General features: G+C 38.6%; 1 protein-coding gene across 9 annotated transcripts in view; it reads right to left on the bottom strand.

Annotated features, from left to right (window-relative positions):
* LOC148873525 (poly(ADP-ribose) glycohydrolase 1-like) overlaps positions 1–13117 on the bottom strand; it is a 66288-nt gene that overhangs the window by 20643 nt on the left and 32528 nt on the right. For all 9 annotated transcript variants that reach the window (XM_088965863.1, XM_088965862.1, XM_088965866.1 and 6 more), the window contains exon 7: positions 1594–1737. In XM_088965863.1, the coding sequence (XP_088821989.1) occupies positions 1594–1737 (144 nt within the window). The remainder of the gene's footprint in view (positions 1–1593; positions 1738–13117) is intronic.

Here is a 13117-nt window from a genome sequence, read left to right on the forward strand (position 1 = left end):
GAAGTTGGAAATGAGAGAAATCAGGGATCTCTGTCAAATCCATGTATGGGCAGTTGATTAACAATGATAATTCTGCCTAAAGGAAAAGAAGAGAAGAGCTCTGGTTCACAACATAATTAGACATCAGAAGCCTGATGCAGTCCTCTTGCAGGAAACAAAGTTGGAAGCTTTTGATATAAATGTGATGAATGAGATTTGAGGGAAGGATGGGGGAGAAATTTAGTATTAAAAATCATATTAAATTCATTAAGTTTTATAAGAAATCAGAATTTATCATAATCTTAATACTACAAAAAGGAGAATCAGTTTATTAAATTTATAATAAAACATAATGCATTATAACTTTAATATTTAAAAAATCAGAATAAATGTATTTCTATTTACTAGTGTGAAATAAATACATTAGAATTTATAATAAATCAGAATTAAAAATAAGAAAAGAAAATATCAGATAACCTTGTAAAAACATCAAAATGCATAATAAATCAGTAAATTGTCATTTACTAATTTGTTATTGATCTTAGTTTCTTAGCTTTATATAATGGTTGGGAATAAGATAATAGTCTAGAAATATGTATCAATGCTTCTTTTATCATTTGACAAAATATCTTTGCATATTTCCACATATTTCATAATATTTCCACAATGTCTCTAATTTTTACAATATTTCCCCTCGACATTTCCGACATATATCCTATATTTTGGTAAGCGACATTTCCATCAACATTGACATTTTAAACCTTGAATCTTCCTTGGTGTTTTCCAGAAAGGTTCTCAGACCACTTGTGCTCCTGAAACCAAAAGGACTAAATGAAAAGGGAAGAAAACTTAGGATCACTATTCCTGCTACAGTATCATGGTGTATATGGAAGAAGAGGAACCAAAGTTGTTCAGTGGATGAAATTAATCAAGCAGATAATGGGTTCCATCCATTAACAGCTGGCAGCAACAGATCAATTTAGTAACATTTCCTATCAAAGCTATTTTGATCCTGCCACTATATATGTAGATATTCTTTTTTGTAATTCAGGCAGGGCAGGTGCAGAATGAACATACTTTATATAGTTGTTTTCTGTAAGATGATCATACATGTACATGCTTACTTACTCTGAATGAACACAATACTCTGCCTCTCTCAAAAAAAAAAAAAGAAAGAAAGAAAAGAAAAAGAAGAAAAAAACTGAACCAAAAAATCATTTCATGAAATTTTGTTTTAAAGAACAAGTTTTCATCAGTGATTTGATATCATGTCTCATAAACCAAAAATAATTTGAAATCCAAAAATTTGTTTCTTTTTCTTTTCCAACCCAAAATTTACTCCCAGTGGAGGGGTGGCCATCGTTAGATTTTATTCATGATAGTAAAAGAATCTATACAAAATGGCTTGCAGCTCATAGAATTTGTTTGTCAAACCATTTACTTTTTGCTTCTAATAACTAAAGGAGAAAAAAAACACTTCAAAAACATCTTGCAGTTTTTTCTTTTCTTTTTTTTTTTTTTTTGCTAATATGGCAATTTTCTTTTCTTTCGTTTTTTGTTGATGTAGATAACAGTTTCAGAAGTTATAAGATTAAGACCACCATCCTAACATACCTAAGGAGGAATTCAAGTCTGTACTGTCTCAATTTTGGATTGCATAATGCATCTATGGCAATGATCCTCGTTTTTCGTCTACCCATGAGATCTGTTGGCTTTCTATCCTGATAGTCACCAGAAAAACGGAAGGACGAGGCATACCTAGACACATCAAGGATAATCACATAAGCAACTATCGTGTACAAATTGCATAGTCCAAAAAGATAATTGTCTAGCTGATGATAAAGTAGAACAGAACTACCACATAACAAATAAATAAACAAACCAAAATTTGCATTTGAGAACTAAAGCAGTCTCATATCACTACAAATAAGAACTTCAGCTTCAGGCTTTAAAGCACAAAACTTCAAAACATTATGAAGGTTGGTTTTTATCCTACATGAATTTAAGGTTATTTATTATAAAACACAGTGCAAAGGGTAATAATTATCAGAAGGCACATAACCCTGAAGCCCAATAATAGACCAGATCAAATTTGATGCCAGAGATGGGCTAATAGTTAAATGAAATGAATCCTAAATATCACAGAGAAAGAAAGCAATACCATTGTACCATGTGTAGGAAATGAAAGAAAAACATGTGATGAATATAGATGTAATTAAAGTCTGTATTTATTAAATTTTCTTTCTATTACCTATTAAAAAACATAAAGAGATTTACCTTTTAATGTTTTTAAAGGTACAGGTAAGACCTCCTTAGATGATAATGGCATAATGCTTAAGGTACTACATCAAAATCATAATTAAGCTTTTTCAGGGTATGCCCCAACATTCTTAACTGAACTGGACCATATCAGGGAACTCTGGAAGGGGCCATGGACAACAAACCAAATCGTGAAACTTCTGTTCACAAGTCTAAAGAATATATTTTTTTTTTTGATAAATCAAGTCTAAAGAATTGACTACTGAAGATCCATGTATGACATCAGTAATGGTTTATGAAGAGGCTGAAATCTGTTACTCTGTAGAGATGATGGGCTGACAAGTAGTTCCTAGTCTGTCTTTTATTTGTGTTAGTTGGCCTTCACATATGGGCCTGTTAACTCCATTTATTTTATTTTTATTGAGTTGCAGCCCCATTAAGGACATCTGTGTAATTCCCCATTCATTATTATTTAATTTAATAAAAGTGTCAACTAGGGGATTGGAGAGAGATACGATTCACTCTTCTCCTCCCTTCTCTAAAACCTTCTTCTTCCTATGGCTCTGAACTTCCTCTTTACTTTCTGTAATATTACCCTTAACTAAATGCACCCTTTTATTGTTGTTTTGATTTTTTTTATTGGCATCACAGCACCTCCAATTCTTTTTCTTCCTTTTTTGATTTAATTGAAGAGTGAAAGGAGAGTTATATTGTCGAATGCTTATGCTTGCTGTAGCCTAGTTGGTAGAGGGTTTTGGAGACTTTACAGTCAGATTTGGAAGCCCAAGAAGATACTTGGAGATTCTGCCCAAGAACCCTAAAACCCTAGCCAACTAGAGAAGGAACCAGGAAAAGGGTCACGGGGACTGTTTTAGGCTAGTGCTCAAGACTTGGTAGACTTTATTTGGGATTAGATTGAGATCGATCCTATTGGAATGGTTTCCAAATCCTCTGGTAGGAGTGGCTGCAATTTTCCCTTTTTTCCTAGGTTGCAGGGTTGTTTGAAACCCTAGAACTAGCCTTTTGATTGATTGAAGGTCAGTGCTTTGTGTTTTGTTCATCTTCGTTTGACAACAGAGTACTATTTACTGAAGTTTTAGATCAATGAAACAATTTTAAGTAGAGACAAAGAAAATCACAGAGTCCGAGGTTGGTCCAATAGGATTTGTAATCTGTTGAATGCTATGACTACAATTAAGTTAGATGCGGCCAACTATCTGGCCTGGTCACAGTCAGTAAGAATACATGTTTGTAGTAGAGGAAAGTTGAACTATCTCACAAGCAATAAGAAGAAGCCACAGGAGACTAATCCTACTTATGAAAAAAGGATGTGGGACAATTACATTGTTATTGGGTGGTTGGTGAAGTCTATGCAACACTAATCCTACTTATGAAAAATGGATGTGGGAGAATTACACTGTTATTGAGTGGTTGGTGAAGTCTATTAAACCTCACTTTAGTCAGCATTATTTATGGATGGATTCAACTAAGGAAATATGGGGCAATTTAATCCCGGGAATGAATTCCACTTTCATAGCTTTCATCCCTAAGAAAGTTAGTGCTGCTCACCCTAAGGATTTCTGACCTATCAGTCTAGTTACGAGCAATTACAAGATAATTGCTAAGGTAATGTCTCTTAGAGTGAAGAAGGTCCCCCCCCCCTATCTCTAAGTTCCAGGGGCTTTTGTTCAAGATAGGCAAACTGTGGATCAAATTTTAATTGCTAATGAGTACATTGAGGCCCAAAAGAGATTAGAGAAGAAAGGAGTAGTGGTTAAACTAGAAGTGGAGAAAGCCTATGATCTTGTGGATTGCGAGTTCTTAATACCATGATAAGTTGTGCCTTTGGGGAGCTGTGGTGTAAATGGACTAGAGGTTGCTTACAATCTAGCCACTACTCAATTCTTGTCAATGGCTCGGTGGTTGCTTTTTTCAAAGGGTTTCGAGGTCTTTGACAAGGTGATCCACTTTCACCCTTCCTGTTTACTTTGGTAGCTGAGGTTCTTAGTAAGTTGATCTCTAGAGCTAATGGTATGCCATTGATTAATGGCTGGTCAGTTTGGAGGGATAGATTTCAGGCAAGTCATCTATAATTTGTAGATGGTATCTTAGTTTTTTGTGATGGGGACTTAGAGTAGGGGTGGAGAATTTGAAGTTGGTAGTGAATCTCTTTGAGAGGGCCTCCAATTTGAAGATTAACTGGGGTAAAAGTTTATTGGTTGGCATTAATGTACAGGAAGATGTTTTGGGGGATTTGGTAGGCTATTTCGGGTGTGAGAAAGGAAACTAGCCAATCAAGTATCTAGGGTTACCCCTTGGTGACAACCCTAATTTTTTGATGTTTTGGACTCCAGTAATGGAAAGGTTTGAGAAGAGATTAGTTGGGTGGAAGAGAAATTGCATTTCTCTGGGTGGGAGCAGTGATTTAAAAGGCGCGCCTAGGCTCACAGGCGAGGCGCATTTTAGGGTAGGCACCTCCCCCAGGTCCTAGGCTCAGTCCTTTCAAAATGTGCACGACCGGTGTGCCTAGGTGTGTGCCCAATGCACCTTGCACCTCAGCCCAGATGTGCGCCTTGTGAAAGTTTGTCGCTTTTTTGCTTTTTCTGAACCTAGTGATTGGGTTGGAGCCTCCGCCCCTGGACCCTTGTGCAATGCGCCTCGAGGCAAGCCCAAACAAGTCCATGTTAGGGTCCTAAATTCTTAGCTCTCACACAAAAAATAATGATTTTATAATTTTAATTGCTTTTTAAGAAGATATTTTAGTAGGATAGATGAACGAACAACATTACCAAATAGGTCCACCCTAACATGGACTTGTTTGGTCTTGCCTCGAGGGGAGTGGCACAAAGGCAGCTCGTAGAATCAGGAATTTAATATGTTTTACATCACATTAGCTAATTTAAGTAATGCAATTGAGGAAAAAAGAAATTGTGGGTTTTACATGCCTGAAAATGTTTTATATGTTTGATTTTTATTTTTAAATTCACATTTGAATATGCTTTACATGTTATGTTTATGTATTTTTCATTAATATTATGTTTAATATCTTTTTTGAAATTTTTAGAATTTTTTATTTTTCTAATAGTTTTTTGAACTTTTAGCTTTTTTTTTATTTTTACGCCTTGCTTCAAAAAGGCATGCACCTCACCTTGTGCCTTGCACCTCAAGCACAAAGTGACCCCTGCACCTTGCACTTTTAAAACACTAGGTGGGAGAATAACTTTGATCAAATCTACCTTAGCTAATCTTCCTATCTACTATATGTTGGTTTTTAGAATGGCCCAAAATGTTGTGAGAAAATTGGAAAAGATTAGGAGAGATTTTTTTGTGGCAACACAGGCAAGGCAAGAAAGACCATTTTCTGAGTTAGGAGAAGGTGATAAAGCTAAAGGCGAAAGGGGGGTTGGGATTTGGGAATATTAGAATGAAATTTTTTTTTCTTTGTTGAGCAAATGGCTATGGAGATTCCCGTTGGAAAGTGAAAGGCTTTGGCACAAAGTGCTAGCAAGTATTCATGGGCTGTCAAGTAATGGATGGGATGTTGGTTGTCTTCACAGAGCTACTTTTATGTTCTTTCCAACCTCAAGGGTAAACCTATGTTTGAGTTCATTTGCCCCCCTCCTCCTTTTGGTTTAAATCGGAATTTGGCCCTCACTAGGAACCTTAGAGAGTGAAATCCCCTTTGTGTCTGCTTTGCTTACCTTGCTAAATCTTGTGGTTCTTGGGGAGGGGGGTGTTGATAGTAGGGTGTGGACCCTCAATTTGGTTGGGACCTTCACTTGTAAGTCTTTGTTTAACTCCCTTGTTTCATCCTTACCTTCACTTGTAATTTTCATTAATAAAAAGAATTAAATACAGGAGAAAGGAAATAAAATCTCTTAACTCTCCAAAACCTAGAGTCTCTAGTCACCCCTTGTTTGGCTAGCCCATCAGCAAAGGAGTTAGCACTTCTTTTTACTCAATTCAATTTGACTTAGTATCCTTAGTCAGCCACTTAAATTTCCTCTTCTCATTGCTATGGTTCCAAAAGCTAGCATTATCTTCTTTTATCCAGCCCACTACCAATTTAGAATCCCGCTCTATAACCAATTTAGTGATGTTCAGCTAATTAGCCCTTCGAGTTCCTTCTAAGACAGCTGAGATCTCAGCCCAAAGAGCATCACCCACTAGAATTGTCCCCAAAAACATAGCTAATACCCTACCCTCCTCATTTCTTACAACACCCCTAATACCTAAAGGACCTGGATTTCCAATGCTACTCCCATTGAAGTTTAATTTGAAGAAACCAATGGGAGGAGTCCAAGAAGATAGGGAGGTGTCCTTAGCTGGAGATGAACTTGCAATTTCCTTCCAATTTCTGACCAAATCCACCGCTGTAAAGTCTTTAAACAGGTTCAAAGACTTTCGGACACTGTACCACACTAAGGAGGATCACTTCCAAAAGATCTTGTGGACTTCTTTCTCTATCTGAAAAAATTCTTCTATTCCTTTCCTCCCATTACACCTAAACAAAAAAAAAAAACACCACTCCCAAATATAATTAGTAAAAGAGCAGGAAATCAATAAGTGGTAACTAGTCTCGCCCATAGACTTGCAGAGAAAACACCAGTGAGGAGATAGATAACAATTAGGTCTCTTTTTCTGAAGCAAATCACAAGTATTGAATCTTTCCAAGAATGCTTCCCAACAAAAACTCCCAACCCTTGGTGGAATAGGTTTACACCAGACTTCCTTAACTGGAAAAGTCTGCCCTGGAGGATTAGATGATTGAATTAAACCTTTGAAATAGGATGCACAAGAAAAGACCCCAAAGGCTGACAAAGTCCAAACAAGGATGAGAATTGATCCTTCAAGAGGGAATTGTTCCCAAAATTTAATAAGGTTGCTATAATGGAGATTGTACCTGACCAGGGCAGAAAGAGAGGCAGAGAGGCATGGATAGCTTTCCAAGGATAAGCTCTTGTAGTCCTAACCAACATTCCAGCCTCCCAGCCATTACCAGCAAGCCCATAAATACTTGTCACAATCTTTGCCCACAACTTCTCCTTTTCTAAGGGAAATCTCCATAGCCACTTTCCCAATAACGCCACATTCCTTTTCTGAATATTCCCTAGGCCTAGACCTCCACACTCCTTGCTTCTATTTACCGATTCCCACCTAACCCTATGGTCATTCCTCTCCTCTCCTAGTCCCACAGAAAATCTCTCATTAACTTCTCCAATATCCTAGAAATCTCTTCTAGCACTTTAAAAATTGGCATAAAGTATATCAACGGATTAGCTAATGGGGACTTGGTCAAAGTGACTCATCCCCCAAGAGACAAATAATCTCTCTTCCAAGAAGCTAGTCGCTTTTCAAATCTCTCTACCGCCAGGCCCCACAAATTTTGCCTTAGAGGGTTATCTCCAAGGAGCAATCCAAGATACTTCAAAGGCCAAATGGAAACTTCACAACCTAAGATGTCTACACATTCAACCACCTCCCTCTCCTCTAAGTTCATACCTACTACACAGCTTTTTCAAAATTCACCTTTAAATTCTGATATTTGCTCAAAGAGTTGTATAGTCAGGTTCAAATTTCTTAGCCAACTAAGATCTCCACCCTCATAAAAAAGCATTGTATCATCCGCAAATTGCAAGTGAGTCAGTGGTACCCTGTCCCTACCCACTCTTCACCCTCTTATTAAATTCCTAGAGTCTGCTCTAGTGACTAATCTTCCCAAAACGTCTGCTATCAATGTGATCAAAAACGGAGAAAGAGTGTCTCCTTGCCTTATCCCACTCAAATCCAGGAAGAAATCAACCACTATCCCATTTACCAAGATGAGTGACGACAAGTTCTAAGGCATCCCATCACCCACTTACACCATCTGTCTCCAAACCCAAAATTCACCATCATCTGATGTAAGAATGATCAATCCACCATATCATAAGCTTTTCCCAAGTCAAGTTTACACATCACTCCTTTCTTACCAGATTTTTTGAAGTCCTCCACACTTTCAATTGCTATTAGGATTTGATCAATAATATGTCTCCCCTCCACAAAGACTCCTTGACTCAGTACAATGATAGAAGGTAAGGCTTTACCAATCCTATGAGCCAGCACTTCTGCTATGATCTTATATAAACTTTGACTAGGCTAATCAGTCTTAAATCTCTCGGGTGGATAGTATCTATCTTCTTTGGAACCAAAGTCACAAAGATAGAGTTCAAGCCTAGATTAATTATTCCCCTTATATAAAATTCATCGAAGACTCCCATAATGTCCTCTTCCAAAACCTCCCAACAATCTTGATAAAAGGCCAATGTGAATCCATTTGGACCCAGTGCTTTTGAATGGTCCATAGAAAAAACTACCTCTTTAACTTCTTCTAGATCAAACTTTCTTTCTAACCACTCCCTAGTCTCGAAATCTAACCTCGGCCACTCAAAGCCTTCAATCCACACTCTCTCATTCAATGTTCTCCTCAAGATTGGTCTGAAATGGTTTGCAAAAGCCCCTGTTGTTTCATTTTGCAAAAGCAGTTTGGTCCCCTTCTTTGCAGCATAATGTCAAACTGAACAATGATGGCAGCTCTCTTGGGAGCCCTGGACCTTCTGGAGTAGGGGGTGTGTTTAGAGATGCTGAAGGAAAAATCCTAGCTATGTATTCTGGTCCAATAGGTTTGGGGGATTCGCTTAGAGCTGAAGTATTGGCTCTCCTCCAGGGGCTCGGAAGGGACAAGCAATTGGGTTTTCAACAATTAGAAGTGGAGGGGGATTCAAAATTAGTAGTAAGTTGGCTGTAATCAAATAGTTTGGGAACATGGTCCCTTAGACAACATGTAAGGAAATCATTGAGCCTCACAAGGGAGCTGGGTGCACAAGTGTATTGGTCTAAGAGGTAAGCAAATGCTTTAGCTGACAACCTAGCAAAACAAGGGGTGAATCGGGAGGTTTTGTTTTGTGCAGTGTTGTAAGTTATTTGTTATTCAGGTCTCCTTTTACTTTAGAAGGTGACAGTTCTTCTGGTTTTATCTAATGAAAGTTACCGTTTCCTATCAAAAGAAAAGAAATGGTAGAGCCCTCCACTTCAAGCTTAGAGACAAAGTCTTTCCTTCTCCCATTCGCTAAGGAATGAAAAAATTTTGTATTCCTATCCCCCTCCCTAATCCATTTACATCTGGATTTTTGTCTCCAACTAATCTCTTCTTTATGTAGAAGATCCTCTAATTGCTTCTTTAAATTCCACCCGCTGTTCCCTGTCTCTTTCCTCAAGGTTTCCACTTATTTCACAAACTCTAACATGTTCCACTCTTTAATTTTTTTTTATATCTTCTGAAGGGATGCACAACAGGGGTAGCCCATCCCCCAACCCAGGTGCAAGTGGGATTCAATCTCAAGTCTCTGCTATGACCAGCAAAAGACCTTACCAACCCGCTGGTTGGCACCTTGCATTCCACTCTTTAATTCTCTCTTTTAATATTGAAGTTTCCTGTGAAACCTCATTCCTTTCCACTCTGCTCTAGGGTTACTCTCCGTCCATCACTCCCTAGCTTTCTTAGAGTTAACCACGTATTTTTGAATCTAAACAGAGATGGTCCAGCACTCCCAAACGACTCCTTACTAATCACCATTACCCTAGGGAGTGCTCTCAACATCAACCCTCCCCAATGCTCTTCCTAGTATGGTGAGAACAAGAATATATCCTGTTTAGAACATATAGGGTTAGCTTGGAGATTGGACCATGTGAAGTTACTATGCACAAGTGGGATTTCCTTGAGTTCAAAATCATCCACAAAATTATTAAAGTTCTCCATTTTGGTAGTCACCCTCTACCTAGAGTTGTCGGTTTCATTTGTGAACCTGATTACATTAAAGTCTCCTCCTAAACACCAAGGACCCTCCCATAAACCTTTAACATCCCCCAATTCTTCCCAGCACTTCCTCCTTTCCCAATAATCATTAGGTCCATATACATTGGTAAGCACCCAGACAAAATCGACCTCAATTTGTTTAAACTTCATGGACACTAAAGAATTACCAATTAGCTTCTTAGTTCCCTCTAGCACCTCGTTCTTCCACATGGTCACTATGCCCCCAGAAGACCCCTAGGATGGTGAAACTACCCAACTAATTCCCCTTTCCCTCCAGATACTCTTTTCCCAGCTCCTATCAAAGTTTGCCTGTTTAGTCACCTAAAGTAAAAACACATCTGGGTTCAGCTTCTTAATGGCCTCTCTCAAAAGTGCTCTTTTCCTTGTACTTCCTATACCCCAAATATTCCAGCTCATTATCTTCATTTAAATCACACTTCCGAGACCCCTGCTGTAACAATCTACTTACACCCTTTTCTTCTTTTCTACTTCCTCCATAAGATTTGTCACACCCTCCAAATCTCTCTTTAATCTCTCCACTTCACTTAATTTCCTCTTTCTCACCTTACCTTCCTCCTGCTTCTGTAGAAAAACTTTCAGATCACTAGGATTCTTTAGTTTACACCCAAGTTTTCCTACAAACTCTGCCACCAAGCCCTCCACTCATGAGCCTTCGGCTCTAGAATTGAGAAGGAATCTAGCACAACAGACACAGAGCAAACATCAGTAGCAAAAACCGAATTGACAAGGTTACCTGAGTTACATCTTTGAGGAGGGTTCGAGCAAAAGAGATACATTCAGGTGGCTCTTCTAGTCTAGAGAAGTGAGGATCATCTATCCCCTTGGTTTGAGTCCAAGTTGGAAGCAGACTCGTCTCCTTTTGAACACCCTAATTTCTTGTCATGACCTGTTGTTTATCCCTCTTTGATGAATTCCTATCTTGTATTAGGTGGTCCGTGATTATTTCCTTACTAATGTCCTGCTAAGGGAGTTGATTTGGTGCAGGTATTTCTTCATTTGACTTTCGGTTAACCTCCCTAGCCACCTTGTTGTACATCTCCAACACAAGCTCTACCCTTATGGTTGGCGCCATAGAGATTCCTTTCCCTCCACTTTCCACTTCATGGAACAATGACTGTATGTGCATCGTTCCTCCTCCTTGATCAGGTAAATCTTCTTCCCCTTGACTCCCTAAGCATGTCTCATCATCTGAGTCGTCTTCATTCTCCTCTTCACCATCAAGGCAGTTTACCCAGACTTCATCTTCCTCCTCCCTTTCATCCACATAATCTTTCACATATCTAGGGTTTGGGTGATCAAAGGACAAGAAGCTTGAGCTGATACCAGAGATCTCCTTCCAGGGAACCCACTATAACATCTCCCTCCACATATCTGCGCCCACAAACTTCTGTTTCTTAGAATCTTCGCCATGGCCCTTCGAACAGGAAGAAGATAGATGCTTAATGTCGTCTATAAGTGCCTTCCCCTTACCCTGGCCCACATGAGGATTCAAGTTATCATGTGGGTCACCTTTCCCTTGGCACAACCTATCCTCTGAATGGATAAAGACACAATTTGGGTTTGAGTTAACATTAAACTAGGGCGGTTCAGACACTAATGGGCTAGTCCCAGCAATTTTAGCCACACCAACATAAGAAGGCTTGCCCACACTGATTCTTTTAATTCAAAATTATTTTCTTGCCTCTGGTCATATTACTAAAGACTTCTAGGCACAGATTAAAACAACTTTAATCTTAAGATGTCACAGATCAAGATATCTGATCAAATCTAGGAAATGTGAATGGTACACTAATCAACAACGAACACGAAAATTTCATAATTGTTTAAACCATACGCATTGTTTTTTTTTATCAGCAACATGCAACTATTTAATATGCTCACCACTGGAATCATTAAAATACCACTGAACTCAACAAGTAGAATACTTGAGCAATCACATATTGATAGAGCCGGCCGTACAAGGGTAGTATAGTCCTTTTATGTTAAGTTATATATGTATTGTTAAGCTGATGTGGCTCTCACTTAAGTGAGGGCACAATGGTAATTCTTGTATACCTTAGAAGAGTATAAATAAAAGAAGGGCCGACTAGAGGGATTTGAATTTTTCTCTCTAGTTCGGCTGTGGCCTTTTCTCCTTCTTCTTCTTCTCCTTCTTCTCCTTCTCTCTCTCTTCTCCTTCTCTTTCTTCTGATCTGAACTTATACAAACATCTAGTCTGAGTTTTATCATGGTAGCAGAGCCACGATAATCAGTTCAGATCAGTTGTCTCCTTTTCTCTCTGTTCTGCACATTCCTTTCTAGGGTTTTGCAGAATTCTCATTGATACCTAGAGAGTTTTCCAAAAAGAAAGAAAATGACTGGTTGTTTTCTCCTTCTGGGGATTTCCATGACTCCAATGAGTGCAGTTGTTGTGGTTTTGTGTCGTTGGTAGAAAACCCTCTACTCACAATTCGAAAAGGGCTGGTTTTGTGATGGTGACAGTGCAGACTTGGTACCCTCTACTCGACAGGTACATGATCTTCGAACTAAGTTGTGGTATGTAGCAAGTTTTTTTTATATGTTGCAGAACTGAATATCCTATTTGTGAGGTGTGTTGTGAGGGTTTTTAGTGCTGACAGTAGACGGAAACAGTAACGCTGTTGCTAAAAGTGATGAACAGTTGTGAATATTGTTGCTGAAACAGTGGTGAATAGTTGTGAGTGTTGTTGCTGAAACCTGGTACAAGGAACACTAGTGGTGTTCAGTCATTCGTGTGGAGTGTGGTGATTTATTAGGGCAGTAGAGTAACAATTTAGTTGTACAGCTTCCCATTGTTTTCCTGTGCAATTATGCGAGACAGCAGTGAATACAAATCAAGTGCGATGGTGCCTTCTGATTATCTGAATGTGCAGATGACCTCAATAAAACTGAATGGTGAGAATTATGTCCCTTGGGATAAGTCTGTTGAAGTTTTCCTAAAAGCCAAAAAGAAAGTAAAACATGTGAGGGAAGATAAACCCCCAA

This window comes from Nelumbo lutea, chromosome 1, assembly GCF_056320005.1.
Source record: "Nelumbo lutea isolate HS-2025 chromosome 1, American lotus-T2T, whole genome shotgun sequence".
NCBI classification, from domain to species: domain Eukaryota; kingdom Viridiplantae; phylum Streptophyta; class Magnoliopsida; order Proteales; family Nelumbonaceae; genus Nelumbo; species Nelumbo lutea.